The sequence below is a fragment of the Schizophyllum commune genome (genome assembly GCF_000143185.2).
Source record: "Schizophyllum commune H4-8 unplaced genomic scaffold SCHCOscaffold_6, whole genome shotgun sequence".
Classification (NCBI taxonomy): domain Eukaryota; kingdom Fungi; phylum Basidiomycota; class Agaricomycetes; order Agaricales; family Schizophyllaceae; genus Schizophyllum; species Schizophyllum commune.
This window is the reverse complement of record NW_026089543.1, coordinates 1,783,578-1,807,937: the sequence shown is the minus strand read 5'-3', so window position 1 is coordinate 1,807,937 and position 24,360 is coordinate 1,783,578. Positions and strand designations below refer to the sequence as shown.

At 56.9% G+C, this 24,360-nt stretch overlaps 14 protein-coding genes across 14 annotated transcripts; 6 read left to right on the top strand and 8 right to left on the bottom strand.

The window, feature by feature from the left end:
* The first annotated feature begins 222 nt into the window (after positions 1–222).
* SCHCODRAFT_02626709 (uncharacterized protein) lies at positions 223–1,774 on the top strand. Its single transcript, XM_050345367.1, has 3 exons — positions 223–856; positions 907–1,300; positions 1,351–1,774. The coding sequence occupies exons 1-3, from the start codon at positions 572–574 to the stop codon at positions 1,554–1,556; spliced, it is 885 nt and encodes a 294-aa protein (XP_050200145.1). The 5' UTR covers positions 223–571; the 3' UTR covers positions 1,557–1,774.
* Positions 1,775–2,669: 895 nt separating this feature from the next.
* SCHCODRAFT_02701543 (uncharacterized protein) lies at positions 2,670–4,018 on the top strand (the record flags this gene model as incomplete). Its single annotated transcript, XM_003031637.2, has 8 exons — positions 2,670–2,703; positions 2,757–2,921; positions 2,973–3,012; positions 3,068–3,306; positions 3,359–3,483; positions 3,535–3,606; positions 3,657–3,949; positions 4,006–4,018. 8 exons carry the CDS (start codon positions 2,670–2,672, stop codon positions 4,016–4,018), a joined length of 981 nt encoding a protein of 326 aa, XP_003031683.1.
* Positions 4,019–4,703: 685 nt separating this feature from the next.
* SCHCODRAFT_02626705 (alpha/beta-hydrolase) lies at positions 4,704–5,990 on the top strand. Its single transcript, XM_003031638.2, has 6 exons — positions 4,704–4,912; positions 4,970–4,994; positions 5,056–5,124; positions 5,175–5,217; positions 5,272–5,687; positions 5,743–5,990. Exons 1-6 carry the CDS (start codon positions 4,757–4,759, stop codon positions 5,868–5,870), a joined length of 837 nt encoding a protein of 278 aa, XP_003031684.1. The 5' UTR covers positions 4,704–4,756; the 3' UTR covers positions 5,871–5,990.
* A 731-nt stretch (positions 5,991–6,721) lies between these two features.
* On the top strand, positions 6,722–7,960 carry SCHCODRAFT_02579170 (alpha/beta-hydrolase; the record flags this gene model as incomplete). Its single annotated transcript, XM_050343898.1, has 7 exons — positions 6,722–6,877; positions 6,936–6,960; positions 7,012–7,080; positions 7,130–7,172; positions 7,225–7,640; positions 7,699–7,871; positions 7,924–7,960. The coding sequence occupies 6 exons, from the start codon at positions 6,722–6,724 to the stop codon at positions 7,824–7,826; spliced, it is 837 nt and encodes a 278-aa protein (XP_050200144.1). The 3' UTR covers positions 7,827–7,871; positions 7,924–7,960.
* Positions 7,805–8,799, bottom strand: SCHCODRAFT_085177 (uncharacterized protein). Its single transcript, XM_003032082.1, has 2 exons — positions 7,924–8,799; positions 7,805–7,871 (listed from the first exon to the last, which is right to left on the bottom strand). The coding sequence occupies exon 1, from the start codon at positions 8,784–8,786 to the stop codon at positions 7,959–7,961; it is 828 nt and encodes a 275-aa protein (XP_003032128.1). The 5' UTR covers positions 8,787–8,799; the 3' UTR covers positions 7,805–7,871; positions 7,924–7,958.
* A 285-nt stretch (positions 8,800–9,084) lies between these two features.
* Positions 9,085–10,429, bottom strand: SCHCODRAFT_02296633 (uncharacterized protein). Its single transcript, XM_050342301.1, has 2 exons — positions 9,456–10,429; positions 9,085–9,403 (listed from the first exon to the last, which is right to left on the bottom strand). Exons 1-2 carry the CDS (start codon positions 10,377–10,379, stop codon positions 9,167–9,169), a joined length of 1,161 nt encoding a protein of 386 aa, XP_050200143.1. The 5' UTR covers positions 10,380–10,429; the 3' UTR covers positions 9,085–9,166.
* A 30-nt stretch (positions 10,430–10,459) lies between these two features.
* SCHCODRAFT_02626700 (uncharacterized protein) lies at positions 10,460–11,292 on the top strand. The gene is made up of 2 exons (XM_003031640.2): positions 10,460–11,179; positions 11,231–11,292. The coding sequence occupies exon 1, from the start codon at positions 10,518–10,520 to the stop codon at positions 11,088–11,090; it is 573 nt and encodes a 190-aa protein (XP_003031686.2). The 5' UTR covers positions 10,460–10,517; the 3' UTR covers positions 11,091–11,179; positions 11,231–11,292.
* SCHCODRAFT_02502424 (bifunctional 6-phosphofructo-2-kinase/fructose-2,6-bisphosphate 2-phosphatase) lies at positions 11,293–13,179 on the bottom strand (the record flags this gene model as incomplete). Its single annotated transcript, XM_003032083.1, has 8 exons — positions 11,293–11,473; positions 11,529–11,636; positions 11,687–11,864; positions 11,914–12,686; positions 12,736–12,809; positions 12,859–12,918; positions 12,971–13,014; positions 13,065–13,179. 8 exons carry the CDS (start codon positions 13,177–13,179, stop codon positions 11,293–11,295), a joined length of 1,533 nt encoding a protein of 510 aa, XP_003032129.1.
* An 866-nt stretch (positions 13,180–14,045) lies between these two features.
* On the bottom strand, positions 14,046–16,029 carry SCHCODRAFT_02626690 (uncharacterized protein). Its single transcript, XM_050345366.1, has 3 exons — positions 15,975–16,029; positions 14,289–15,918; positions 14,046–14,236 (listed from the first exon to the last, which is right to left on the bottom strand). Exon 2 carries the CDS (start codon positions 15,770–15,772, stop codon positions 14,444–14,446), a length of 1,329 nt encoding a protein of 442 aa, XP_050200142.1. The 5' UTR covers positions 15,773–15,918; positions 15,975–16,029; the 3' UTR covers positions 14,046–14,236; positions 14,289–14,443.
* A 130-nt stretch (positions 16,030–16,159) lies between these two features.
* SCHCODRAFT_02626689 (NAD(P)-binding protein) lies at positions 16,160–18,660 on the bottom strand. Its single transcript, XM_050345365.1, has 12 exons — positions 18,580–18,660; positions 18,426–18,520; positions 18,252–18,378; positions 18,055–18,203; positions 17,881–17,993; positions 17,763–17,822; positions 17,475–17,714; positions 17,217–17,424; positions 16,865–17,160; positions 16,658–16,810; positions 16,408–16,603; positions 16,160–16,355 (listed from the first exon to the last, which is right to left on the bottom strand). Exons 1-12 carry the CDS (start codon positions 18,645–18,647, stop codon positions 16,255–16,257), a joined length of 1,806 nt encoding a protein of 601 aa, XP_050200141.1. The 5' UTR covers positions 18,648–18,660; the 3' UTR covers positions 16,160–16,254.
* A 165-nt stretch (positions 18,661–18,825) lies between these two features.
* On the bottom strand, positions 18,826–19,855 carry SCHCODRAFT_02733520 (uncharacterized protein; the record flags this gene model as incomplete). Its single annotated transcript, XM_003032085.3, has 1 exon — positions 18,826–19,855. The coding sequence occupies one exon, from the start codon at positions 19,853–19,855 to the stop codon at positions 19,256–19,258; it is 600 nt and encodes a 199-aa protein (XP_003032131.1). The 3' UTR covers positions 18,826–19,255.
* A 643-nt stretch (positions 19,856–20,498) lies between these two features.
* SCHCODRAFT_02626681 (uncharacterized protein) lies at positions 20,499–20,790 on the bottom strand. The gene has a single exon (XM_050345364.1). It carries the CDS (start codon positions 20,761–20,763, stop codon positions 20,524–20,526), a length of 240 nt encoding a protein of 79 aa, XP_050200140.1. The 5' UTR covers positions 20,764–20,790; the 3' UTR covers positions 20,499–20,523.
* A 1,251-nt stretch (positions 20,791–22,041) lies between these two features.
* SCHCODRAFT_02626680 (uncharacterized protein) lies at positions 22,042–23,684 on the top strand (the record flags this gene model as incomplete). Its single annotated transcript, XM_003031641.2, has 6 exons — positions 22,042–22,297; positions 22,375–22,450; positions 22,503–22,579; positions 22,630–22,768; positions 22,921–23,203; positions 23,320–23,684. 6 exons carry the CDS (start codon positions 22,042–22,044, stop codon positions 23,497–23,499), a joined length of 1,011 nt encoding a protein of 336 aa, XP_003031687.1. The 3' UTR covers positions 23,500–23,684.
* A 20-nt stretch (positions 23,685–23,704) lies between these two features.
* SCHCODRAFT_02688940 (uncharacterized protein) lies at positions 23,705–24,283 on the bottom strand (the record flags this gene model as incomplete). The annotated part of the gene is made up of 5 exons (XM_003032086.2): positions 24,247–24,283; positions 24,117–24,198; positions 23,988–24,064; positions 23,881–23,936; positions 23,705–23,825 (listed from the first exon to the last, which is right to left on the bottom strand). Exons 1-5 carry the CDS (start codon positions 24,262–24,264, stop codon positions 23,705–23,707), a joined length of 354 nt encoding a protein of 117 aa, XP_003032132.1. The 5' UTR covers positions 24,265–24,283.
* Positions 24,284–24,360: the final 77 nt, after the last annotated feature.

The window sequence follows — 24,360 nt, the reverse complement described above, 5'->3', positions numbered from 1 at the left end:
AGACGAGCTCAGGAACCAGGTGGAGTGAGTGTAGCTCTATCGATTGAACGGGGCATTATGGCGACGGGGAAAAGTGTGACTTTCATGCGCTTTTCCCTGAACTCAAAAATTTTCCATTTTGGCTCTCGTCTTTGTTCTGTATTTTTCTTCTTCTCTCAGGTGAGCCTTTCTCGTATGCGCCTTGTACTGACGCCTACTAGCACGCCACTAATCGAAGCCTTCCAGGCGTCCACCTCGTGACTAGAAGAACGGTCGACGGGGCCGAAGGATTCCTAGACAAATATTTGCCTCCAGACACTCCCGCTTTGGAACCTCTCCCGCCTGACCCTGCAAGTTGAGTTAGGTACGATGCGCCCAAGGTCAAGCGCGTACTAGGTGCGCACCCTGTGGTGCGCAGAGTGACGACTGGTGTCGTTCGAACGAGTCGTCAATGACAGCCGACGCCTTGGTGAACACGGTATAAAAGCTAGTACTCTGGGAAAGGCTCACCAGCCAGCGCCCCACGTCTTTCCGTCATCTTTCCCACTTTCACGACTCTTGCAGCGTACTCGAACTCGACCCATCATCAATCATGATGCCCTCGAGCTCCCTGATTGTCCTCGCTGTGCTGTTCACCGCACCCTCGGTGCTGGGCGGCAAGCTCGGGCGGGATATCATCGCGGCGCGCCAGTTCCGCTACAAGCGTGCGCCTGTGGCCTCGCAGACGTGTCTTGCCATCAACACCGACAACAATGGCGTGGCCTACACCGACTGTGTCTGCGCCACCGCGGACGCCGAGACCGCCTTCCTTAACCGTGCGCCCGCGGACGTGCTCGCGAACTTGGGCGTCACGGACGCGGCGTCGCTCGATGCATTGGCTAGTCTCATCTGCTGCCTCCTCCCTCGCGTTCGCTAACTCTCTTGCAGATTACGAACGACGGCACGGTGTGCAACTACCCCGACAACTCGACCCCCGTGTGCTCTCCAGACGACGCGTGTGCCTTCACCTGCCCGGATGGCGTGGAGGTGAGCGCGGATGGCACGACATGCAACGTCTGCACGGACCCGGCCCTCGTCTTCAACGCGGCGACGCTGCAGTGCGAATGCCCAGCGCCGCAGGTGACGTGTAATGGTCAGTGCTTCCCTGAGGGGACGACCTGTCCGTCGGCCGCACCGGGCGGCACCCGCAAGCGCTCGGTGAAGCCGCGCCAGCGGAAGCGGAAGGTGTCGCCGTCCTGCGAAGAGGGGGAGGAGCTCTGCGGCATTAGCGGCGTGCGATGGGCGTCGGAGTGTGTCAATACAGAGAAGAACATCGAGTCTTGTGAGTCGATTTCCTCGGGCATGTTGAGATAAAATTGACAAGAATTACAGGCGGCGGATGCATGACCCCGAGCCCGCTCACTCTCCAGAGCAGCCGACGAGGCTTCGACCAGGGCGTGGACTGCACGCAGATCGCGAACGTTGAGAAGGTGTCGTGCGACGACGGTGCTTGCCGTATCATCTCCTGCAAAGCGGGCTTCCAGCCCATCGGTGGATTCTGTGTCGTCAGCTACCTTCCTACGAACATTATGGACTAAAATAACGTGTATACTACTTTGTACTTCTTACTTACCCATTCCTGCATTTGGGCAATTTCTACACCCTTTCTAACCGGCCATGGCGCGTGGATTTTGTACTTACACACTTCGTTACTACCTTTCCACCTACCAATACACGGCATACTGTTTGCTACCTCTCACCGGAAGTATCTTGTCTTCGCCAGATTTAGATCCTTACTCAATGTCTGTATCCTCCTGCAGGTTCGCTTGGTATGAGCTTTACGTGCGCCCCTTCTGACAGGGCGCCTCGGCCACCGGTCAGCGTACGACTACGCAGTCTAGTACAACTCCTACGCGTCTTCTCTGACCACAAATCCGAGTAGACAAAGACCAGAACGCGAACAAGGGTATGCTGAGGAAATAGTTCCGCTTCCGTTCCGTGAAGATTCCGTAACTACCCCACGGTCCGGGGGCAAAAACCAAAATCCCACGCCACACCTCGAACGCCTCGAAGACAACAACCCTCATCAAGGGATAAACGGCGTTTCGGCCTGGTGGGCTGATGGGGGAAGATAAGTTCGACAGAGCTTGGCGACTGTGCTGCGATCGTTATGGGATGACGAATAAGTCATGCCAAATGGGAATACGGTCGACAGACACCGATCACTCGCGCGCGCGCTCCGGACTGTGCGAACTGTCCACTTGGTAGAAGACCGGCCACGAGTAGACGACCCACTGCTCGTCTGCGAGCAGGGACCTCGGAGTGCCGGTGGCTCTTACTATTCAACCATTTATGGTCATCCTTCTTTCACTATATTCTCCGTTCAGCGCCAAGGACCGAGCTCTCAGGCGGAGATCATGGTGGGAACGTCTTGGGATTATTGTTGACCCAGGTCCCTGCACCGGCCGGCACGCGTTTGTAAATTGTGATTGATGAGCGTGCAGGAGATCGCGATCCTAGCCTCACCCTGCAACCAACCACCCGCGTCTGGACTCCCATCATGCATGCGCAGGTTTTTGTCTTGCTCTCATCCAGGTCGTATCTAGCCTAGAGAGGCCAGCTGGACTCCCCCCTCTCCTTCCCATCTCTCCTTCTCTCTTTGCTCTGCACCACATCGCTCGGACGCTGCGCGTTGGGAGTGTCCGTCCAGGATGCCCATCTCAATCACTCCCGTGCAAGCTGCTGGTGCGTCCCAAACGGTCTTCTGACGCGAAACACTGGACTGAACGGCTACGCAGATACGGCCATTGCGCTGACCACGATCGGCATGGCGGTCACCATATTCCGTCTCGGAATCCGCATTCACGACAAGAAGTTGGGCTGGGATGACTTCTGGGCCGCCATGTCTCTCGTCTCGGCGTCCATCCTTCTGACGGGCGCTTGTATCATTCTGACACCAAAACGTGAGGCACAATCCTGGGGACCCAGCACACGCATTGACTTTGCTTGTACAGCCTGGATGGGTAGAATGACCATGATTACGGGCTATTACTTGTACGTGCATTGCGATCTTTCGGTATTCTGTGCAGTCTCTGAAGCACTCTCACAGCTCCGGTCACGGATTCTACGGCACGATCTGGTGTGCACGCTTTTCCATCCTTGGCACCATCATGCGAATATGCCCATCCTGGTGGATGAAGTACTTCCGTCTCATGGCCGTCGCCTTTGCCGGAATGTGGATATTCCTCTTCATTCAGTACATGGTCCATTGCGAGTCGGACCCAACCTGGAAGGACACCACACATCAGTGCTCGCTTGGACGCAGAGTCGCAGCGGCTCAGCTCATTAGTGAGTTCTCCATCCCTTCGCCTGTGCGCAGTAGCCTGACCGCACCGTTTAGCCGATATCGTAGCAGATGTAGCGCTCAGTGTAGGCCCCGTGGCCATGCTGTGGCAGGCGAAGTTGCCAAGGGGTCAGCGTATGCGCTTGATTACCGTTTTTGCCTCCTGCATCCTGACGAGTCTGGTATGTGCCTCTCGTGCTATCTAAGGATCGACAATGCTGAAATCCATACAGGTGTCTCTCGCCCACGCCTACTGTATCTGGGTCAACAAGGGCTTGGATGAGTTCTTTTCAGCCATGTTTGAGGTGAGCGCATCCGCATCAGCGGCTGCGCATATCTGACAGGCTCTTCGCAGACGAATGTCAGTATGGTCGTCGCGAGCCTCAGCGTGATCATGGGATTCTTCTATCGCCTCCGCGGCGGAGACGACAGCGGCGGCAACATCCACACCAGTGGTGGGACCGCCGCGTCCAACTTCGAGCTCGCCTCTGCTGGACGCCGTCCCATCAACGTCGATATTTCCACGACAGTCTGGGTGGAGGACGAGGCGGTGCGCGACCAGGTCAAGGGCGCGCCAAATCGTTCGGTAGAAGACGGCCTCGGCCTCGACGACTACAGTAAGAAAGGTCATGATCAAGTATATAATGGGTGCGTCTGTTTCTCCCCTAACTTCACCTCTTCGCTCACGCTTACACGTTCTGTAGGTTCGCGCGATAGGCGCTTGTTTAGTTCGGGTTTATTTCATCGTTCTTCATACGTCTAGTCATTTGCTTTGTCGGAATCGGATTGATGCTTCCGAGACGAGGTTGGTGATAGCGCGACTGAATTTATGCGGTCCAGAGCTTGCTGCGCGCCGTTGCTACATGTCGATAAGGAAAGTTTCATCTGTTCGAAAAACAGGCTGGATTCACGTGACCGTGCGTCAGTGCCCCGGCGCTTAGCCGAGTTGAACTTCGGCCTCACCAACCCCTTAGCCGGGATCCTTGCAGTGCCATACAGGCTCTTATTTACAGCTTTTCTGCAGGGCCCAGCACTTCGCAGGACTTCGTGGCCCCAAATGAGATACACGCGTCTAAATCGATTGGCATGTCACGGACATAGCTCCCATCGCCGGATGATTCCTGCAAGTGACGATCCGACTCGCAGCGGTCTTCCTGATCAATGTGTGCAGCCCGAAGCGCTCAAGTCGACGTAGGGCCGTCTTCGCCATACAAATCCAAGTTCGCCTTACATATGTGCGCCGGCCCTGCGACAGCCGCTTGACTCGAGAGGCACACGCGTTGTCGATGGCCAAATTGTCCAGAACTCGCGCATCAAGGCTGCCGATAGGCCTCCGTACACGTTGCAATGGGGTATAAAAGAGGGTAGGTGGGAAGCGATGGATAGGCGCGCCTTCCTGTGTTCCGTCCCCTCATCTCTTTCGTCTTCTCCCCAGCTTTCTCTCTGCGTTTTACGATGATCTCCAAGTACGTTACCTCCTCCGATGGCGCACAGATCTACACCGAGGCGTACGGAGACCCGTCTAAGCCCGCGCTTATCCTTGTCGCGGGGTATACGATGAACACGATCGCTTTTGAGAAGCAGATCGAGCTGTCGAAGGACCTGTACCTCGTGAGTTCTGCAACGAACGCAACTCCGTTGGCTGAATACTGACTGAAAGCATGTCAGGTCTTGTACGATATGCGGGGCCACGGTTAGTAACTATCTCAATTGGTGCATTGGCGTCATATCAGTGGCTAACGGGAACTCTATAGGCCGAAGCGCGATGCCTGAGACCCCTGAGGGGCACGAGTCCAAGCTCTACGCGGATGACTTTGCGGCAGGTATGCACGACCACAGCGTGACTTCCACGCGATCACTGACTTGTTCGAAGTCGTCAAGGAGTACAAGCTCAAGAAGCCCGTCTTCGGAGGCTGGTAGGCACTTCCACCCTCGCCTTTCCGCTTCGTCCATTCATCACTTGTCTTTAGGTCCCTCGCCGGCACCATTGTTGCCGATGTTTGCCAACACCTTGGCGCCGACGCCCTCGGTGGTGTCATCCTCATCGCTGCCGTCCCCTTCCTTGACTTGCTCCCCAAGATTGTCTCCCCAGAGATCCTTGGCCTCGTCCCGGGAATCATGGAGAAGAGCGACGTGAAGAAGTCGCGCGAGGCGTCCCGCGCCTTCGGCAAGACGCTTTTCTACGACGAGGAGAAGGTGCCATTCGCGACCCGCCTTGCGTGGATGGGTAGCATCTTGCTCATGCCTCCCGCGACGAGCGAGCTCGTGATTACGCGCAAGCAGGACGGGACGAAGTTCCTGGAGGCGGCGAAGGCGGGGCTCAAGGTGATGTGCATTCACGGCGAGCAGGATGTGCAGCGCACGAGCGGCATGGCTGTCGTTGAGCGTGAGTGGCAGCGGCTTAGACGAAATTGGGCACGCATTGCTGATGGTTATTGCAGACCTTCAGCCTCACTACAAGAACATCAAGGTCGTCGCGATCGACAAGGCGGGTCACTCAGTCTTCTATGAGCAGCCCGAGCAGACGAACAGGGCCTTCCTCGAGTTCGTCAAGGAGTGCAATGCGTGACTGACCGAAGGCTCTATACAACAACTGTAGCATACATACACAAACTAGGGGACATGATTGATGGGAGCCTGCGCTTGCAGACCCTTTATACCGCACACACCTTTTCAACCTCGCATCTCGCCCCGGGCCTAAGACTTTCTCCCTATCCCTTTCGCTTGACATGGCGGCCATCGTCGCCATTCCCCCGCTTCGTAAACTCTTTAACACTGGCGCGAAGTATGTGCTGATTGGCCAGTTCTTCTTCACGCGCACGCGTAGTCCGGAAGATGGGGAATGCGGCAAGACAGACCCGGAATTTGCCGCAATGTAGCTGCACGCGGTTATCCCGGCAAGGTCCGGCCATAAAGTCGATCGTTCTCTTCTGACCTCTTTTCTCTCTCCCCTCCGCGACTCTTGTCACGCCAATACATGAGCACAACACTCATGTCCCTAGAAGCATCGTGCCGTATACGTACATGGTATGCGTTAGGCAGCGTCTCCTCTGAGCATATATCTCGCGCCGCGCCCGACTCGGGGGACTGCGTGACAAGCAGCGTTGGATACTCGCGTCATAGAGATGAGTGCACTGTATAATGAAGGCCACCGTAAGCAATATTCGAATCTCCGAAACTTACGGATATTGCGACCGTCCCCGCATGATATCTGCATCTGCAGTCCCGATCCCAGCGGTCTTTGCATTTCTCCATCAATAGGTACGAGTTGAGGGCAGTCTACGGAGCTACATCATGAGTATGTCAATAGGTCTTCTCTCATACTCTGCGATATATATATACCCAGTGGGCAAGTGTAACGGCCTGTGTTCAGTCTCGTTGACTCTACCCTTGTCCTCGATCCCTCGAAAAAATCTCACAATGGTCTCCAGATACGTGACCTCCTCGGATGGCGCGCAAATCTACACCGAAGCGTATGGTGACCCATCCAAGCCTGCTCTTATCCTAGTTGCTGGCTACTCGCTGCACTCGATCGTGTTTGAGAAGCAGCTCGAGTTGCAGAAGGACCTGTTTCTTGTAAGCCCTCCGACCAGCGTGACTTCGTATGCCTTCAACTAACCAGTCGCTACGACAGGTCCTGTACGACTCGCGGGGTCATGGTTCGTTCATTATACTTGTCGTCATACGAGCGACTGACAAGGAACGAACAGGCCGAAGCTCCATGCCTGAGACTCCGGAAGAACACGAGTCTAAACTCTATGCAGACGACTTCGCTGCAGGCAAGACAGACTACTGCATCCATCCACAGACTTGCTGACTCCTTGATAGTTTGCAAGGAATACAAGCTCAAAAAGCCCGTCTTCGGAGGCTGGTAAGTCTATTCCTCCTTCTCACCTGTTCTGGTATAATGTCATCCACCACAGGTCCCTCGGCGGTACCATCGTCTCCGACATCTGCCATCACCTCGGCGCCGACGTTCTGGGCGGTGTCATCCTCATCGCCGCCGTCCCCTTCCTTGACCTCTTCCCAAAGGTCGCTTCCCCGCAACTCCTCGAGAATGTCCCGCGTGTTTTGGAGAAATCCGACGTGAAGACATCACGCGAGGGGTCGCGCATATTCAGGCAGGCGCTCTTCTACGATGTTGAGAAGGTGCCGTTCGCAACGAGCCTCGCGTGGATGGGCAGCATCCTGCTTATGCCGCCCGAGACGGGTGAGCTGGTTATCTATCGGAAGCAGGACGGGACGAAGTTCTTGGAGGCGGGAAAGGCGGGATTGAAGGTGATGTACATGTATGGCAAGCAGGATATGCATCACCCGAACGGGATGGTGGTGGTCGAGGGTGAGTGGCAGTGAACAGGGCTACTTACAGTGTGTCCGATAGTTGATCCTTCTTGCAGAGCTTCGACCGCATTTCAAGGACATCAAGGTCGTCGCGATCGACAACGCCGGACATTCTGTGTTCTACGAGCGTCCCGAAGAGACGAACAAGGCCTTGCTCGAGTTCGTGAAGGAGTGTCACGCGTGATACACAATATCTGTGTACGGAACCTGTACATAGCAGACACATAATCTGGAAATATGACATGAGCTTGCTTTCAAACCGCAATTTGATGCATACATACCTCCTTAGCCATACCATTAAATCCAACGCTCACCCCTACCCTTGCGCCTTCCGCATCAAATTCCTTCTCACCCTCCTCCTTTCAGCCCCGATCCCATCGCCCTTCCCCCACTGCAGATACGGCACCCGCTCGCGCTCGACGCCCGCTACCCGCTCCTCATCCATCCAGTCCAACATGCCCCAGATAGGGAGCTCGAGGGTGCCCTTTACGAGGACGCGCGTGGAAGCGAGTAAGGCGGGCGGGACAGGGCTGAGCAGCTGCAGCGTCGGTGGAGTCGTCTGAGAGACCCCAGACGTTTCGACAGATGACACTCCACGCACCAACGCCAGCCCGACGCAGTGGGAGGTAGAGGGCGAAGGGGCTGAGGCACCTTGAGCGTAAGGGATGGTCACATCTTCGGCTCCATCAATAGCCCCGTCCCCTTCGACATCCAACACCCCGCCATCGCTGACCACCAGCCCCAACACTGCCCCATTTAACACGCGCGCGACCTCGCCTCGCGGCACGTCCTCCGCCCCTGCGCCCATGAGTATGACCGCATCCACAGCCTGCGCGATGTCGACCTCGTAGGGCGGCTGCGCCACGAGCGGGCGTGCGGTATTCCACGTTTGCGCCGTCAGCTGCTTGAGGGATGTCCCATTAACGTTAGGCGTCGCCTCAGGAAACTCCGCGTGGAAGTACGACAGAATGCTGAGCGTCCGATGATCCGCCGCGGTGAATGTCTCCGCATTAAGCGGGACGACAGGCGTCAGGCGAAGGATCTTGCTCGCATGTGGGCGGTCCGGCAGAGGGCCAGGCCCAGCGTACTCGTTCATCGCGCGCGGCCACGCGAAATCGGTCGTCGCAGCAGCTTCGAACTCCATGATATGTGTCGGATGCACGATGTCCTCTACCCGGCGCAAGAGATCCGCGCCCAGCCCCTTCGTCCAGCCCATGGTGTTGACGATGAGGGGGATGTGGTCGGTGATGCGTTCACCGTTCCCATCTTCCACACCATCCTGCTCCTCATCATCATCCAAGGCCGGCGTCTGCAGGTCCAGGCGGTACGTCTCCACCAGCGCCTCGATCGCCGCAAGGTAGTGCGCCGGCGAAGATTTAGGCGTCGTCTCACCTATGTAGTGCGCGCGATAGGGTATTGTTGGGTGCGTGAAGGGTGGGCCGAAGACTGGTCGCGAGATCACATTCAAGGCTACCATCCCTGCGGGGGTAAACTCGGATTGGCCAACATCGCATTCGAGGAGGGCTACGCGGTGATATCTGCAGAGGAATAGTCATCAGATAACAGGTCGATAGGCGTGAGACGGAAGACGTACTTCTCGAGCTGCTTGGTCACTAGTGTGCGCACGGCTGTACTCTTCCCGCATTTCTTCGGGCCCTTGACGAGCGTAACAGACGAATCCGCATTGGTAACTTCGGCCATGGCGGAGATCCATGTATGCGGTAGAGTGAAGACCTCCGTGTCGCGGCTTGGCTCGTAGACCTGATGAGCGGCTTCTTAGCTGTTATCTTGAAGGGACGGCGCATTGACTTACAAGATAGAGGTTGTGGAACCCAGGCAATAGTCGCGCAGGCCCCCTAGGAGTGAACACCCCTTCGAAGCGTTGGCAGACTCTCTGCAATCCTTCGACACCCGTTGTGAGAGATTGAACGAGAACGACGCAGATGGCGTTCTTCACGATACCCTGCAGTCGCGAGGGAACAGATAATGGTGGTCGGTCGTCCGCAGCGGCTTTGATCACTGGCAGCGGTGACGACGTGGGAGCAAACACGCGATGCGCCGAGGGTGAAGCGCGCAATTTGGTCCCTGCAAGGGTGACCGCGCCCCTAACGATGGTCAGGTTGTAATTTCCGACAAAGCATGCTCTTGCGCCCTCATCGAGAACCAGAAATGCACTCGAGGCAGCCGAGGAGACGGTGGCGCCAATCGTAAGCTCTTGGGGGTCGACATGGAATACATTCTGATCGGGTATAGGTTCGAAGGTCGACAGGATGTCGGGAGGATGAGGGACGGAGGCGGAGGGTGCGGGCGGGAGGTCTTCGAGGGCAGGTGCGCTGGGTGACCAGGCGCGTGGGGCTGGTGCAGGCTCTTCAGAAGGAAGGTCCACAATGAAGTCGATGTCAGAGTTCTCAGAGTCCTCGTCGTCCGAGTCTGGAGGGACCACGATCATGTCGTCTTGCTCACCGAATGCATCGGTAGCTGGGGCCGCAGTGCCATTGGAAGGTCGGATTGCGCGCTTCCTCTTCCTAGGTGTGCTCGACTCGGCAGCAGAGGATGACGATCGCTTTGCTGAACGTGGGGGAACGGAGATCGAAGGTGGTTTCGGTGCCTTCTCCGTCTTGGTGGCGCGCTTTGGCTTTTCTGAACTCGCTGGCTTCCGTGTTGCGGGCTTGCTAGGCCCTGCATTATCGTCCGAGGCGGCCTTCGCCGCCTGGCGTGCTGCGAACGCGCTGAGCATGAGAGGTCCTCGAACAAGCGCCCGCGATCAGCGAACGCGTTCGTGATCGAATTTTTGGGTCCAAGCGGTAAGAATACAAAGCCTTCCTCTTTCGACATCAATCGCCATCATCACCATCTCGTCCCCCCACACCAGAATATGGACACCACGGCACCTACTACTACCCCCGCCCCCTCCAGCGTGCTCTTTGCGCGCGGCGTGATCGCGCGCCTAGCGATCTGGGAGGACCTCCGTGTCGCCGTGCAGGAGAACTGGGGCGGCCCGAACGCGGCGGCAAAGCGCACCTGGCTCGCGGGCGAGATCGTGGACGCGTTCGAGCGCGAGGCGGACACGCCGGACGACCAATACGTGGAGGAGATGCTTCTGCAGGTCATGGAGGACGAGTTCGACACCGTGATCGAGGACGGGAGCGGGGAGGAGGTTGCGAAGGATATCGTGCGCGTGTGGGAGGAGACGCGGCGAGGGCAGGCAGCGCTGGTCACGCGCTTTGAGGAGCTGGCGGAGAAGCGGAAGGGGAAGGCGACGAATGTGCAGGTGCAACCGGGGGCGCCGGATGAGGAGGGAGAATGGGAGGATGAGAGTGATGAAGACGAGGAGATAGACGAGGCGCCACAGCTGATCGAACGCCGGGCACCGCAGCCAAAACCAGAGCCGGAGGTCGACGAAGACGGCTTTACTACAGTGGCCAAGGGAAAGGGGAGAAGTCACTGATGGCCGTCTGTCCTTGTCCCTCCCTCCCTTACCCGCCCTGCTGTCCCCCCATCGCACCCCTGACCCTACAGCCTGTCATCACCATCTCTGTACGTGACAATCATCACATCTCTCTAGACATGTCTGACTGTATGCGCTAGGATTATGTGTGTGGTGTACAATGTTCTATATATCTACTTTCTTGCAATGTCCGCTTCTACACCTAAGCCTTCGGCGTCGACGTATCGTTGATTGGCTTCTGCGTCCCATCCTCCGGGTCTGTGAAATATTGCCTTGCAGGTGGGTTGCGCAATGGACTCGACACCATCGACGGATTCAAGCTCGAGTGTGCCGTCTTCGGCTTCGGGCGATGGGTGTCGACAGCTTCGATGGGGAGGGCGTAGCTAGAAGTGTATTGAAATTAGAATGAGGGGGCTCGATTCGAGGATAGCTACGCACCGTTCCTCCTCACATCCATAGGCTTTTGGTGTAAGCTTGATGACTGTATGCAAGGGGATCTTGATGTACGGCAGGTCCTCCTGTGGTAGGTTGTGATAGTAGGCGTATCTGCCACAGCCGTGAGCGACAGCCGCGACAGAATTCCAGTATGCACTCACAAGCACCGCAGAATCGCTTGGTGACCGATGATCAAGATATTGTCTTGCCGCTCGAGTTCCATGATGACGGGTTCTAGCCGAACGACGACATCACGGTACGACTCGCCGCCACGATACCGGTAGTTGAACTTGTCCTCGTCTCGGTTGGCAAAGTCATCTGGATATGCGACCTCGATTTCTACCAGGGATCAGCATCGAGAACGCAGTGACGAGACCAATTCACATACCTTCATAGGTCATCCCATCACACACGCCTGCATCGAGCTCGTCCAAGGACTTCCATGTCAATTTCGGGTACGGCAGGTTCTGCGCTGTTTGGATTGTCCGCCGCAGCGTTGACGTCCACACTGTGAGCGGCTGGTCCCCAATGTTCTTGCGAATGAGCTCAGGGAGCGCCGATGCATACTTCATACCCCGCTCGCTCAGCGGGCTATCCCCACCAATCTTCCCCTCCACATTATACACGCTCTCCCCGTGCCTCGAGAAGAACACGCTCCGCGGCTTCAGGTGCAGATTCATCAGGTAGAACGCGATGCGCGAGGAGAGGTAGCCATTCATGCGGCTGAGCGTCGCCTCGTCGCCCACATTTTTGATGCGGATGTACGAGAGGTGCGGCTCCGTGATCGTCTCGTACACCTTCTCATACTCGCTGATGCGCCGGAGGAAGTCCGCCTTCGCCGCCTCGGGGTCGTACGACGCGTAGTCGGGGTCCCCGGACTGCACCTTGAGCGCGACGTTCGCGGCGATGATCGCGGGGTCGTCGCAGAAGGACTCGAGAAAGAGCACCTGGAAGCCCTTCTCCTGCCGCACGCGCTGCTCGATCTTCGCGCGGCGACTCGCGGTGCTGTTCGTGGCGTCGTGGATGCCGACGTTGCCACCGTCCTTGAGGAATTGGATGAGCATCTCGAGAGAGTCGGAGGCGAGGGCCTCGCGCAGCATCGTCGCCTGGGGGTTGTCGTGGCTGAAGTAGGAAGCGGTGTGGTCTTCCTTGATTCCGAGCCTGTGAGGTCGTGTGAGCTGGGAATGAGCGAATGGAGTAGGCTGCATACATGCGGGCCTTTTCCCTCGCTCGGGTGCGCCGAAGCTGCCCCACGTTGAAGATCTTCACATCGTACTCTAGCCACTATTGCCTGCGTGAGCATTGATCTTCACCAGTGAAGATCACAACGCACTTTGAGGTAGATCATCAACTTCCGACTGAGATAGGACTTCCCGCGAGCTGGCAAGCCGACCTGTAGAAGGAAGCATGAGCGGATCGTCGCGGCGGAAGCAGGGCATATTCACCATCGCCACCACGATCTTCGACTCTGAATAGTCCGGCTTGCCGACTATGTTCCAAGATCAGTACAAACACAACCGGAAGCACTCTTTCACGCACTCTTACTCCCAATCCCCTTCACCGCCGCCGGAGGGGTCGGTATCGTTGAAGCCATCCTGCTCGGCCTCGCCGACTCCGCCGACTCATGATCGAATCGCTTCAACCTAGCGCGCATACCTCCCGTCAGCAGTGCATCCTCCCTAGCACATATGCTGCCCTACTCACATCGGTCCCGTGGCGCCAAACGTCGCGGGCGGCGCGGTCGGCGATCGGGGCATGTCGCGCGACATCTCGTCCTCAAAGCCTGTGCGCTTCCCCTGCATGTCTTCGAGAACACCCGCCGCCTTGGTGAGGTCTTCGGTGACCTTGAGGTCGCGCATCTTCGCTTCCATCGTGGGAGCTATACGTTCACGAACGTGTGCGATGTGCCGTAGGGTGTCGTGCTATGTTTGATATCGGGGAGATTGGGTACGGGCGATGTGCCGTTAGCTTATAGAGTCCTGTGAGTCCTTGTAACTGGAGGAAGCGCGGGTTTAGTGGCTGAAAGTGACCCGAATGCAAGCGCAAGACCAGAAAATGCGATGGAGGTTGGTAGCAGGGTGCGCGCGTGCCAGAAGGCGGGATGTGGATCGTCGTCATACTTAGGCGCCCCAGCACGCGCGCGCCAATCCGGACCGGTCTGGGGGGAGGCGGCGAGTGCTATCGACAAGGTCTTCACTGTCTCTCACTGCCCAAGAATAACTCTCCTTTTGTCAAGGGTCTGCTTCGGATTCCAACGTTCGTTGAATTGTCTACTGACGATATACTATATGGATGCAGGTCCATTGAGCTTCTACCGTGGACATACGAACTCGGACCATACAGAGCCACCCGCCGAGACCTATGGGTATCTGCCATGGTGAATAACTCCATGTCATACGTGACGGGAAGTGTGATTTGAGGGTAGCTCCCACCCACGCAGAGACATACTTGGATGTGGACCTTTGAGCCGGGTCCTCCAGGTTCGTGTTGGAGGCGTTGGCGATCGACCCGCCACGAGAAGTCGTCTCCTGGTTCTGTGGCGCGCCCAAGGTCGATGATTACGATGCGTGTGAGGCCAGACTCGGTAGGACGACTTGTGTCCAAATCAACGTTGACCTTGCGCAGCCTTATGCCGATCTTCACGATGTTGCAGGCGAAGAAGGCCTGCGCTATGGACAGTACGTATCTCGCGTCACTGAGCGTGATTGTGTCTGAGTATTTGCATGAGAACAAAGGTCGTGCTTCGACAGGACTTCGACTCACCACCGAGACCCCAGACACCGCCTGATGCACAGCATGAATGCCGGTGTTGTCGACGCCAGTCTTCTCGCTGACAGTTGATTGAGCAGTACACTCTCGTGCCGCAAGGGCAGATATATCTGCGAGGCTCGTGATAGCCCTGGAGAGTCATTAGCATATCAATCAACGTCGAGCGTTCGGCATACCTTGAACACATTCCCACATGGAATGTGAAGGATCCACGGATTGACATCCTGCAGTCGGCCATATAGAACCCGATGTCGCCTTGCATTATCATACAACCTGGCGAACCTGCTCGTGAGGTCAGACTGAGGGGTCTCCTGCGCGAGCTCAGGGTTCGCCTTGACGAGCGGACGCAAAATGCTTGGAAGAGAGACGCAGTCGGCCATGTAATTCTTCAGGGCAGCCACCGACTCCATGTGCGTGTCAAAGGCTGCATCGAGAGTTCGTAGGAAGGGGAACAGTCCTGCCTTCACGGCGCGAAGGACATTGCGGGTGTCGTTTGTGTGCTTCAGGAAGCTCAGGATAAGGTCGCTCGCAACCGCCGCGGTTTCGCGCAGATCCCTGTCTCGTGAGGTGGTGTTGTCGATGAGCTTGGTAACGCAGCTCATTAGCGCGCGCAGAACACCACGCGGCACGAGCACGCCGTAGAACTCTAGCGAGTGCGTAAGCATGAGTGCAACAAGTAGGTGATCTCGCCAGAGCCATGTCCAAGTTGGAGAGACCGCGCTGATGCTTGTGAGAAAGTGCGATTGACTCGCGATGCTGTCAAGGACATAGCGCCTACGACCGGCAAGAGCGTTCAGCTCGGCAAAAAATGTCGAATGCATGTATGTGCGTGGGTTGCCAAAGAAAAGATGGAGGAGCGGACGGGCAGCGAGGACGACCGACGCAGCAGCCGTCAAGCGCCCGCCATTGGCTCCTTGTAGGTATAAGGGGTAGTGCAGCCAGATGTCGATGATTTGCAGCATGGCGCGCGGATTCTCGCGCAGAGATGACACGAAGAGCTCGTGTCTGTAGCATGCAAGGCTTGAGTAGATGCTGCATATAGACAGAATGATGCCGGAGACTTTGTGAGGTGGGATGGGGTGACGCCGCATTGGATGCACGAAGTCCATCCACAGAAACAGACGAGAGAGGGGACAAGGTGGCTTCTCGATCAGGGACGCGTACTCGGGCTCCGAATCGCCGGCTGTTTGGTAGAGCATCGAAGCAAGAGCGACGATTCCAGAAGCCCGGCGGAAGGCTCTCTCGTCGGCGAGGTGCTCAGGTGAGAACGAGGGATCTTCCTTGAGGAGGGCGAAGGCATGTCCTTGGGCTAGCAGAGCTTTCGCTTTCCGGAATGCTAGGCGCCTGGAGAGTGCATGTTGATCGTGAACGAGCGTCGCCAGTGCGTTTTGTAATTCGCAGATCTCCGCCATTCCAGTTTCCGCAAACAGGCTGAAAAGGACATCTGTCGCGTCATCCGGAAGGGGTACAGGTTCCATAGCACTATTGAGGTTAGCTATCCTGTCCTGGAATGTTGCACCACTGTCAGAGGAAGTGTATCACAGGAATCTTGGGATGAGGGATCTGACTATATGGACGAGGTTGAATGGTGTCCGCACACACGGTCTAAGAGTGCTCAGAGCGCCTTCCAAACATAAGTTAAGAGGCAATGTGGCACTCAGCACTCGAGGAATAGCGCACCTAGGCCACAATCTAAGCAGATTCGAGATGGTGATGGTGAGCCGGAGCAACAAGATGCGAAGGACAACGCCACTGGTCCAAGCGCTTAGGCACTCTCAACTACCACGTGGCTGGCTATGAAAGTCCGCTGAGTAATCACTGAAGATGAATTGGCCGCTACGCGGACTCCAGCCTGTCTGTCAAGGTGAATGCCAGTGCGCCTGCAACGAAATGGAGATTGATAGTGTTACATTGAGCAGACATCCGGACAGGGTACAAGATGCAAGGTATATAGGTTTGTTTACAGCTTGGCCTTTGGCTCGTCGCTGCGATTCCCAAAGTTTGCCACGATTTGCTCCAGCGCTTCCTGTGTCGACGTTGGATAGTGCGCACGGCCGTCGTCTAAGCCTCAAGTTAGCTTGTGCGTGCTCGTATATGGGTTGCCTACACTCACTGAAGTTCGCGATAACGCTCCACTTCGCCACAATATCCTCCGGGCGCAAGGGCTTGTTCGTCGGGAAGCCATGGCCACCAGCCCGCTGCCAGCGCGTCTGCGCTGCCCAGCCGCCCGAGATCTCGAAGACGCTGCCCGTGGTGTCCTCGTTCGCAGAGCTCGACAAGTAGCCGACGACGGGGGCGACGAAGTCGGGCTATGGCAGGCTCATCAACACGCTGCTCATGAGAAAGAGAATTGACAGGCTGACCTTGAATGCATCGACCATCTCTTGCGGCCAGATCGTCGCGGTCATCGCAGTCCCTGCAGACGGCGCGATCGTGTTCGCGATGATGTTGTATTTCTTGCCCTCAATCGCCAGCGTCTTCGTCAAACCCATGATGCCCGCCTTCGCCGTCGAGTACTGTCCTTGTCCGTCAGCGACCTCGCAGAGCCCCACCTCGAGTACAATACTCACGTTCGCCTGCCCAAAGTTTCCGTACAAGCCCACCTGCGAGCACGTCGTTACGATGCGCCCATACTTCTGCTTCTGGAAGTGCGGCCACACGGCTTTCGCGCACTTGTACGTCCCGCGCAGGTGCACCGCGAGCACAATGTCCCATTCCTGCTCAGTCATCGAAGTAAACGACTTGTCGCGCAGGATACCAGCGTTCGCGATGAGGATGTGTACGCCGCCGAATTTCTCGAGCGCAACCTTGACGATCGCCTCGCCATCCTCCGCCGAGCAGACCGCAGGTGCTGCCTTGCCGCCGGCTGGGCAAGGTGATCAGCTGCGTCAAACGAACAAATGATTATAGCAGGTATCTTACCCTTCGTGATCTCCTCTACGACAGCATTGGCACCCTTCTCGCTGACATCGTTCACAACGACGTTGGCGCCCAGCTTGGAGTACATGAGCGCGTAGGCGCGACCCAGGCCGGCACCGGCACCAGTGATGATGACCGTCTGGTTGTCGAAGCGGACGGGCGGCGTCGCCTGCGGGTTGGCAGGCAGCTTCGCCGCTATCTCAAGCTTGGACTACACGATGTAAGTCCAGAACACAGGCAAGTTCTTATGAGAAAACATACCCTAATGTCGACATCCGCCATCGTCTGCGGGTAGTCCGGCTTCGAGAAGTCAACGATTTCGTTCCACTTGGCCTTCACAGCGGACGGGGTGAACGTCGAGTCGGTCTTAAAGACGGTGCCAGCGCTACGCTCCCACCGGATCTCAGTAACATAGCCAGCGCCGACCTCGAAGATGCGGCCGGAGGCGTCCGGGCCGTTAGGGTGGCAGACGGCAGCGACGAAGGGAGCGACATAGTCAGGCTAAGAGTTATGAGCAATGTGGATGAGCATAATGAGCAACAGACGTACCTTCAAGTTGGCAAGCATCTCTGGCGGCATGACAGTCTCAGTCATGGCGGAAGCAGCCATCTGAAGTGCAACGCATGATTAGTGAGTGGCTATAACCTGCCATGACGAGTACGCATACCGGTGCAATGCAAATGGAGCCAATGTTGTACTTCACACCCTCACGCGCAAGGGTCTTCGTGAAGGTAGCGAGGCCCATCTTCGCCGCGCTATAGTTTGCTTGCCCGAAGTTCCCTGCATGGTGGGACCCCAGTCAGCTCTCGCACGTGAGCCGGCTCACGGCTACTTGACGCACCGTACAGGCCCGCTGCACTCGCTGTGTTGACAATGCGCCCGAACTTCTGCTTGCGGAAGATGGGCCAGGCGGCCTTAGTGCACGCGTAGGCGCCCTTGAGGTGGACCTCCATAATCTGGTCCCACTCCTTGTCGGACATGTTCTTGAAGCTGGGAAGGCGTCAGATTCGTGGGGAAACGTATACCGCGTAGACTGACCCCTTGTCCCGGAGGATACCCGCATTGTTGATGAGGATTGTGACAGTGCCAAATGCGTCCACCGCTGTCTTGATAACTGCGGCGCCGTCCGTGACGGAGGAGTTGTTCACGACAGCCTTTCCACCAGCTGTTCTGCGTCAGCTGGGATCATCAGGCAAGCAACTGTAGACGTACCAGACACAATCTCATCCACAACCTTCTGCGCTGCATCCTTGTTGAAGTCGTTCACGACGACATTCGCGCCGCGGGAGGCAAAGAGGAGCGAGTACCTGAGCAGTACGATTCGGAGGTAAGTCGCGGGAATTGGATGCAGGACTACTCCACGCACGCTTTACCGAGGCCACCGCCAGCACCAGTGACAACGACGGTGTGTCCCTTGAACGAGAGCTGCGACATGGTGGAGGTTGAGGACAAGTTGGGATTCACAACTCTGCGCGTCCCCTTCATCTACCCCGGATTCGCGCCGGGCATGTGATTACCCGGACCGGTGATGACGCCGATCCACGTGCGACGTCCGGCAAAAACCGCACGATGAAAAGCGCCTTTTTCATTTCGAGCTCCTTCTGCAGGTGGACCCACACCCTCACCAACACCAGCGAGTCCCCAAGAGCGTCAAGTTTGTCGCCAAGTACATCTTCGAATCTATTCTACAAATATTCAGAATGTCAACGCCCGCGTGCCGTAACATGTCCGTACGGGTAGCAGATCGTCGTGTATGTGTATGCTATACCGCCGGAACTGTGATGAAAGTATGTCAATCTCCAACGTCGCCAGTGTGTCCCAATGTCTCCGACCAGTAGGGATGCAGACCGTGATAAGTACGTCGTGTTGCTGAACATGATGGTACAGGTGATGGAGGCCGGGCGAGCCGTGCCTCGTGCCAGAGGGTATATCGAACTATCGTTCATACGAAGGTCCCCGATGGCAATAGATGCATCTGCGCGACCCGATTAGCGACCGCAGATGGATTCAATAGTGTTGCCACACGTACAGCAGGGAATCGTTCATGAGTACTTCATGGGCGACTCGACGCTGTTGACGCGCCGCACGAGGTACTGCAGCCGCTGGGTGCTGTCCATCCGCATCTCCGCCAGCAGCTCGAGCGTGCGTAGCATGTTGGCGTACTCGCGCGAGCGCTGACACTCCCGCCGGCGCTTACGCCGCGTCAGCGCCGCCTCCGCCGCGCTTTGAGGCGATATGATGCACTCGAGCTTCATCTTGAAGGCCCTGCGCTGCTGGAGACGTCTCCTGTTCTGCTGCGACAGCAGCGCGTGCATCCGGCTCCGCCCTCCATCGCCGCGGTCGCTCCACCGCGCGTCGGCTCGAGCGCTCTGCTCATCGTCCATGTTATCGCCCTCCGCGCCCTCTGGTAAGTCGCCCTCAAGTTCCAGTCGCATCTCATACGACCACAGGAGCTGCTGATGATAGAATGTGGCCATGCAATCGAGCGAGCGCAGCGTCAATCTCGCCATATCGTCGTCCTCAAGTGGGCCCTTGTCGATGAGCTCAGACGGCGAAGGGAGAACGAACTCCTGGTCGGAACTCGTCGCCGATGTCATGGGCGAGTTGCCCCGCGTCTGCGAGGATGATGCGGTCGACGACATCGTTGGTGGCTGCATGGATGTGCTGCAAGTGCCGAGGGGGGTTCTTTGATGGCGCGAAAGGCCCTGGTACGTCTTTATAAAAGCAGTCCCGCCTAGATTGACCGACATTCCCTGAAATACTGCGTCATGCGTCCACGTGTGGCCAGGTTCGACAACATAACGTTGGCGATATATTGAGCATAGCGGCCTAGATTTTCGAGGCACCGCTACGTTTCCGACGCCGGACACGTCCACAAATGAAGGCAAGACAACCGACGATTCCTTTGTCGTCCCTGGCGAGGGTCTCAGGTGGGAGATGCCTGCCCACGAAGCCTTTCTGTGCTGAAGAGGGTGACAGTCGCCAGGACTGGCCGCTCAGTTGCCTACATACAGGCGAGTGCCTCCAGGCTCTCGGCTACCGATAGATGCACAAAGAGCGCGTGTATGAATTGCGCCCTCCCATTGGGCACCGATGCACTCTGACATCATCGTGTACGCGTGCTCCAGCCCGCGCTCCCACAACAGCCGCTTCTGCTATTGCAGACCTGTGTGGAAGGTGGTCTCGGCGCAGATTCTTGCGCCAAGGGACATCATGGTGCGTGTCGCAAGACTGGGTTTCTGCGCGGTAGACCGGACGCCCGTTCACAAGCCTGAAGCGGTAGTAGCCACTGTCAGACAGCCGCAGGCCACTACCCTGAGCGCGTTTGGCGCGTAGAAGATTGCCCATTGGCCACAACAAGGGTTTTCCTGAATAAGCGCTGCCCGACCGCCGCATCTAGACTTGGAAAGCCTGGAAGGCCGGTCCATCGTTCCAATACACCGCCGAAGTACTGCGGTACGACTGCGTCTCTAGAAGGAGCGGGATAGGATTTATCAGGGACGAATGAAGGATCTACTGCTTTGTCGAGCAAAAAGGTAAACGCCACCATTGTGCACGGAAGTACTTCGAAAGCGGGATTAGAGTGTGGGTCCAGGCTGGGGTTGGTTCGAGACTCATCAAAGTCACATGAGATCCGCCCAATCAAGGAGCTGCGGAGGCTAATTATCCCCGTAAGGATGTCTTTGATCCCATTGGCGCAGCAAAGTGGCATGCTTTTTGGCCGACCAAAATATGTAGGCGTCGTCTGGTGTGGTCCAGAGAGTAGGGAAGAGCGTATTTATAATTGGTTGAAGGAAGAAATATTGGCCCTGTCCTACACGCAGGTTTCATAAGCGCTCTGATCGCTCTACTACTCCCGCGCCTGGCCTTCTCGTCCATGGGCTCTGATCTTGCGACCGCCGCCTGTCAGAGCGCCGGTCCGCCGTGCTCGATGCAAGGGCCTCCGTAGCAGATACGGAGGCTCCGGTCCCTCGAATCTGTCATGAGGTTTCATAGTGGCCAGGCCAGATCCGTCCCTTTGTGGCACGGTTCTCTTGCGCAGCATCCACCGCCGTACCACTGGTCTACGAAACCCTCGCAGAATCTCCGCGCCAGAGACGCAACGGCGAGGAAGCCAGGGAAGGGAAGACGTATTCAAGCGCGCGCCGCAGGCAGGCTTTCCAGCGGTCGAGGCTTCAGAGGTCTTGTGGTGCGTCAATCTTCAAGGAGGGGCATGCAGATAAGCGGATAATTCGAAGGGACCCTGAGATCGTGTCAGGCGCCCATAAAAGATCGCTACAGATACCCAGAATGGTTATAGGTACACGCTCCAGGCATTTCAAGCGTGCTTATAGTTCCAGAGCAACCTTGCCGCGCAGCCGGGAGATTAGACAGGCCCTTGTAGAGTCAGACCTCGTAGACGGCCGAGTCCTATCATTTGAGGACGCTAGATTGTCGTGCGAAGTCGTGCTTGATTATTCTAGGTGGACCGACTCTTTGGCGCATAGAGACCAGCTCAAAGGTTCGTGCGAAGGACCTAGAGCTCAGGCTGGCCCAACTTGACTCTTTCAGCAAAGTCTTTTCTTCTTCTACCCATGACCAGGTGGGGAGAGAGCGAAGCTGGCCACGATAGAATCGAGCCAAGTTCACCGACTCCCCAGTCTACGAGACGGAGATGCAGAACGAGCGTTTGGCCGGAGTCAGACAGAGCATGTCGTCGATACCAAGATACGCATGGGCAGATACAGTGGCGCCAGCCCCAGGTGCGAATGGACAGTGAGCACTCCTCGATCAGATGAACGTCGGAGCCAACCCGCGGACAAGCCCTTCCTAATCCGGACACCGCATCATGGCTTCCTCCTCCCGCGCGCTCAACGCGATCCTCCCGCAAATCGCGACCGCGCCCTACGAGGCGCACCAAAAAGCGCGCACCTTCGCCGCGCGCTACGTGAAGTCGAACCAGCTCGACACCGCCATCGATGTGCTCTTCCAGTCCGCGCGCGAGCTACTGAAGACCGGCCAGCCGGGGTCGGGCGTGGACCTCGCGGGATTCATGCTGGAGGTGTATGAGACGAAGGGGGAGAAGGTGACGGATGAGAGTCGGGGTGAGTGGGTGCTTATTTGGGGCATGGAGGAGGAGGATAGGTGGGATGCGGGAAGGCTAACAGTACGCGTTGTATAGGAAGGGTGACGCAGCTGATTGCGCTGACGGGGTCCGAGGGGACGTGGAGGAAATCGCTGATTGACAAGGCGGTTGCGTGCGTGGTCTTATGCTCTCCATGATTCTTCGCTGACCTTATATGCTTTCAGCTGGTCAGCCAAGCACGGCGCGTACCCCAGTGGCGATCCCGATCTGCATCACTATATCGGCTCCCTGCTCGTCAAAGGTGCGATCGACGCGTTCGTCTTCGGATGCCCACCTCATATCTTCTGATAGAGGGTGCCTACGACGTCGCCGAGCATCACCTTCTCGCAGCTGGCCTGCGCGATAGCGCACGGCTGCTCGCAGAATCCTTTATACGCTGGATGGAAGCGGGCGGCGAAGCAGGAAACTACGCGCTGAAGGGCACTCTACCGTGCGTCTCATTCATCCTTCGCACCGTCGCACTCGTCCTTTACTATACACATTGCACCTCGCCCTTCCCCATCTTCCCAAACCCCTCCTTTGTCTATTGCTTCCTTTTCTCTCGTCTTTCCCTCTTCTATACACTTACACGCTCTCCTCTAGCTACCTTCTCAACGGCAACATCCTCGCCGCCCGCACCTTCATCACCACCTTCGTCGCCCAACTTCCCCAGTCCGAGCTCGTCTCCGCACCACCGCTGCAAGCCGGGGACTCAGTGCAACTGGTCCAAGCCAAGGACGGCGTCGTCAACTTCTGCCAAGCAGCCGTCCTGGCATGCCAGCGCGCGAATGGGGACCGCAACAAGGTCATGCGTGAGAGCTGGGTGCGGCTGTGTGGGACGTACCAGAGCCGCGGAGGTGCGTTGGCGCAGCCGGAGGTCAGGAGGGTGAGTGCGATTGCTCATTATATGAATTATGCTATGCTGCGCCTTAATCAGAGAGCTTCCGTACTGTCTTTCTGCAAATGGAGGAACACAGTGCTGATCTCCCTCTCAACCCACAGATCCTCAACGAGATCGGCGGCCTCTACTTTTCGCTTCCCCCGCCCAGGAGTCAGGGCGGAAACCCGATGGCCGACATGATGTCGTCGCTGTTTGGCGGCGGGGCGCCGCAGGCGCAACCCGCGAGGAGACAGCTTGTACCTGCGCTGCCGCCAGCGGCGATTACGCAGGAGCTGGATTAGGTGGTGGGTGGGCAGAGCGATGAGGGATGAGGGATGCAGGTGTGCAGATGGACTGCTTTTCTTTTTGCAATGGTTGGCAGTGTAGGAGCGAGGTATACAGTTTTACAGCTCTGTGGATTACACGAGTGTTGTAGGAAATGAGCAAGTGCATATTTTTTACAATGGTTTTCGTGGGTCAACGTCAGAAAACAAGTAGCCCCGCAAACTATAACGGAGGCTTGACGATTCCTGTACTGATCTTGTAGTACACAATTGAGGCGTCTGTTGCTGTGATTGCGAGGTATATCTCTGGCGGATTCCCTAGCTGGGGGAAGGCGCTTTGTAGCCTTGCCACAAATTGTACCGTCATCAAGGATTCACGACGAAGTGCGCAAGGCTTACCATGCGAAGGAGATAGTATCAGCGAGCGAGCAGGGTACGACATGCATCTGCCTGTCCTGTAGAGCGAAAATGAGATGGCCCACCGTACAGCGGAATGACGGACACACCGTAGCGTCACGCCCGCGAATGGCCCCGCGAGAACACGCTTCCAAATCAAGAACCTCTACGTCCTTCCACTTCTGGCCTTCGGCTAAATCAGTATTCGAAATACATACATTCCAATTTTTCCTTCGTACTGTACAGGATATCGTTGTACGCCTGGAAGAGGCTGTCCGCAAACCGAGGGTACTTGCTGACATACGCAGCGATAGCGGGGTACTAAAATGGCATGTGAATGAGCGGACAAGAGCTACCCAATGGACTCACAGATGGGTGCGTCTCCATGACAGTCTGGGCGCTTACCGCGGCGTGGCGGGTCAGCGGGCGATCGCGTAAAGGCGAAGATGAAAGAGGAAGTTGAACTTGCGATCGTCACACGGT

What these genes read in the sequence shown, in the direction of transcription:
- SCHCODRAFT_02626690 (XM_050345366.1), bottom strand. Translation starts at nt 15,772, where the DNA reads ATGGAACCTGTACCCCTTCCGGATGACGCGACAGATGTCCTTTTCAGC.
- SCHCODRAFT_085177 (XM_003032082.1), bottom strand. Translation starts at nt 8,786, where the DNA reads ATGGAGTTCGAAGCTGCTGCGACGACCGATTTCGCGTGGCCGCGCGCG.
- SCHCODRAFT_02626689 (XM_050345365.1), bottom strand. Translation starts at nt 18,647, where the DNA reads ATGTCGCAGCTCTCGTTCAAGGGACACACCGTCGTTGTCACTGGTGCT. An exon ending in TGTGGATGAGATTGTGTCTG is followed by an intron (nt 18,379 to 18,425) that starts GTACGTCTACAG and finishes GACGCAGAACAG; the next exon opens with CTGGTGGAAAGGCTGTCGTG. An exon ending in CGTAGAGGAGATCACGAAGG is followed by an intron (nt 17,161 to 17,216) that starts GTAAGATACCTG and finishes CACCTTGCCCAG; the next exon opens with CCGGCGGCAAGGCAGCACCT.
- SCHCODRAFT_02296633 (XM_050342301.1), bottom strand. Translation starts at nt 10,379, where the DNA reads ATGCTCAGCGCGTTCGCAGCACGCCAGGCGGCGAAGGCCGCCTCGGAC. An exon ending in GGTTCCACAACCTCTATCTT is followed by an intron (nt 9,404 to 9,455) that starts GTAAGTCAATGC and finishes GCCGCTCATCAG; the next exon opens with GTCTACGAGCCAAGCCGCGA.
- SCHCODRAFT_02626709 (XM_050345367.1), top strand. Translation starts at nt 572, where the DNA reads ATGATGCCCTCGAGCTCCCTGATTGTCCTCGCTGTGCTGTTCACCGCA. An exon ending in CGGCGTCGCTCGATGCATTG is followed by an intron (nt 857 to 906) that starts GCTAGTCTCATC and finishes ACTCTCTTGCAG; the next exon opens with ATTACGAACGACGGCACGGT. An exon ending in AGAGAAGAACATCGAGTCTT is followed by an intron (nt 1,301 to 1,350) that starts GTGAGTCGATTT and finishes CAAGAATTACAG; the next exon opens with GCGGCGGATGCATGACCCCG.
- SCHCODRAFT_02626681 (XM_050345364.1), bottom strand. Translation starts at nt 20,763, where the DNA reads ATGGTGGCGTTTACCTTTTTGCTCGACAAAGCAGTAGATCCTTCATTC.
- SCHCODRAFT_02626700 (XM_003031640.2), top strand. Translation starts at nt 10,518, where the DNA reads ATGGACACCACGGCACCTACTACTACCCCCGCCCCCTCCAGCGTGCTC.
- SCHCODRAFT_02626705 (XM_003031638.2), top strand. Translation starts at nt 4,757, where the DNA reads ATGATCTCCAAGTACGTTACCTCCTCCGATGGCGCACAGATCTACACC. An exon ending in GTACGATATGCGGGGCCACG is followed by an intron (nt 4,995 to 5,055) that starts GTTAGTAACTAT and finishes GGAACTCTATAG; the next exon opens with GCCGAAGCGCGATGCCTGAG. An exon ending in AAGCCCGTCTTCGGAGGCTG is followed by an intron (nt 5,218 to 5,271) that starts GTAGGCACTTCC and finishes ACTTGTCTTTAG; the next exon opens with GTCCCTCGCCGGCACCATTG.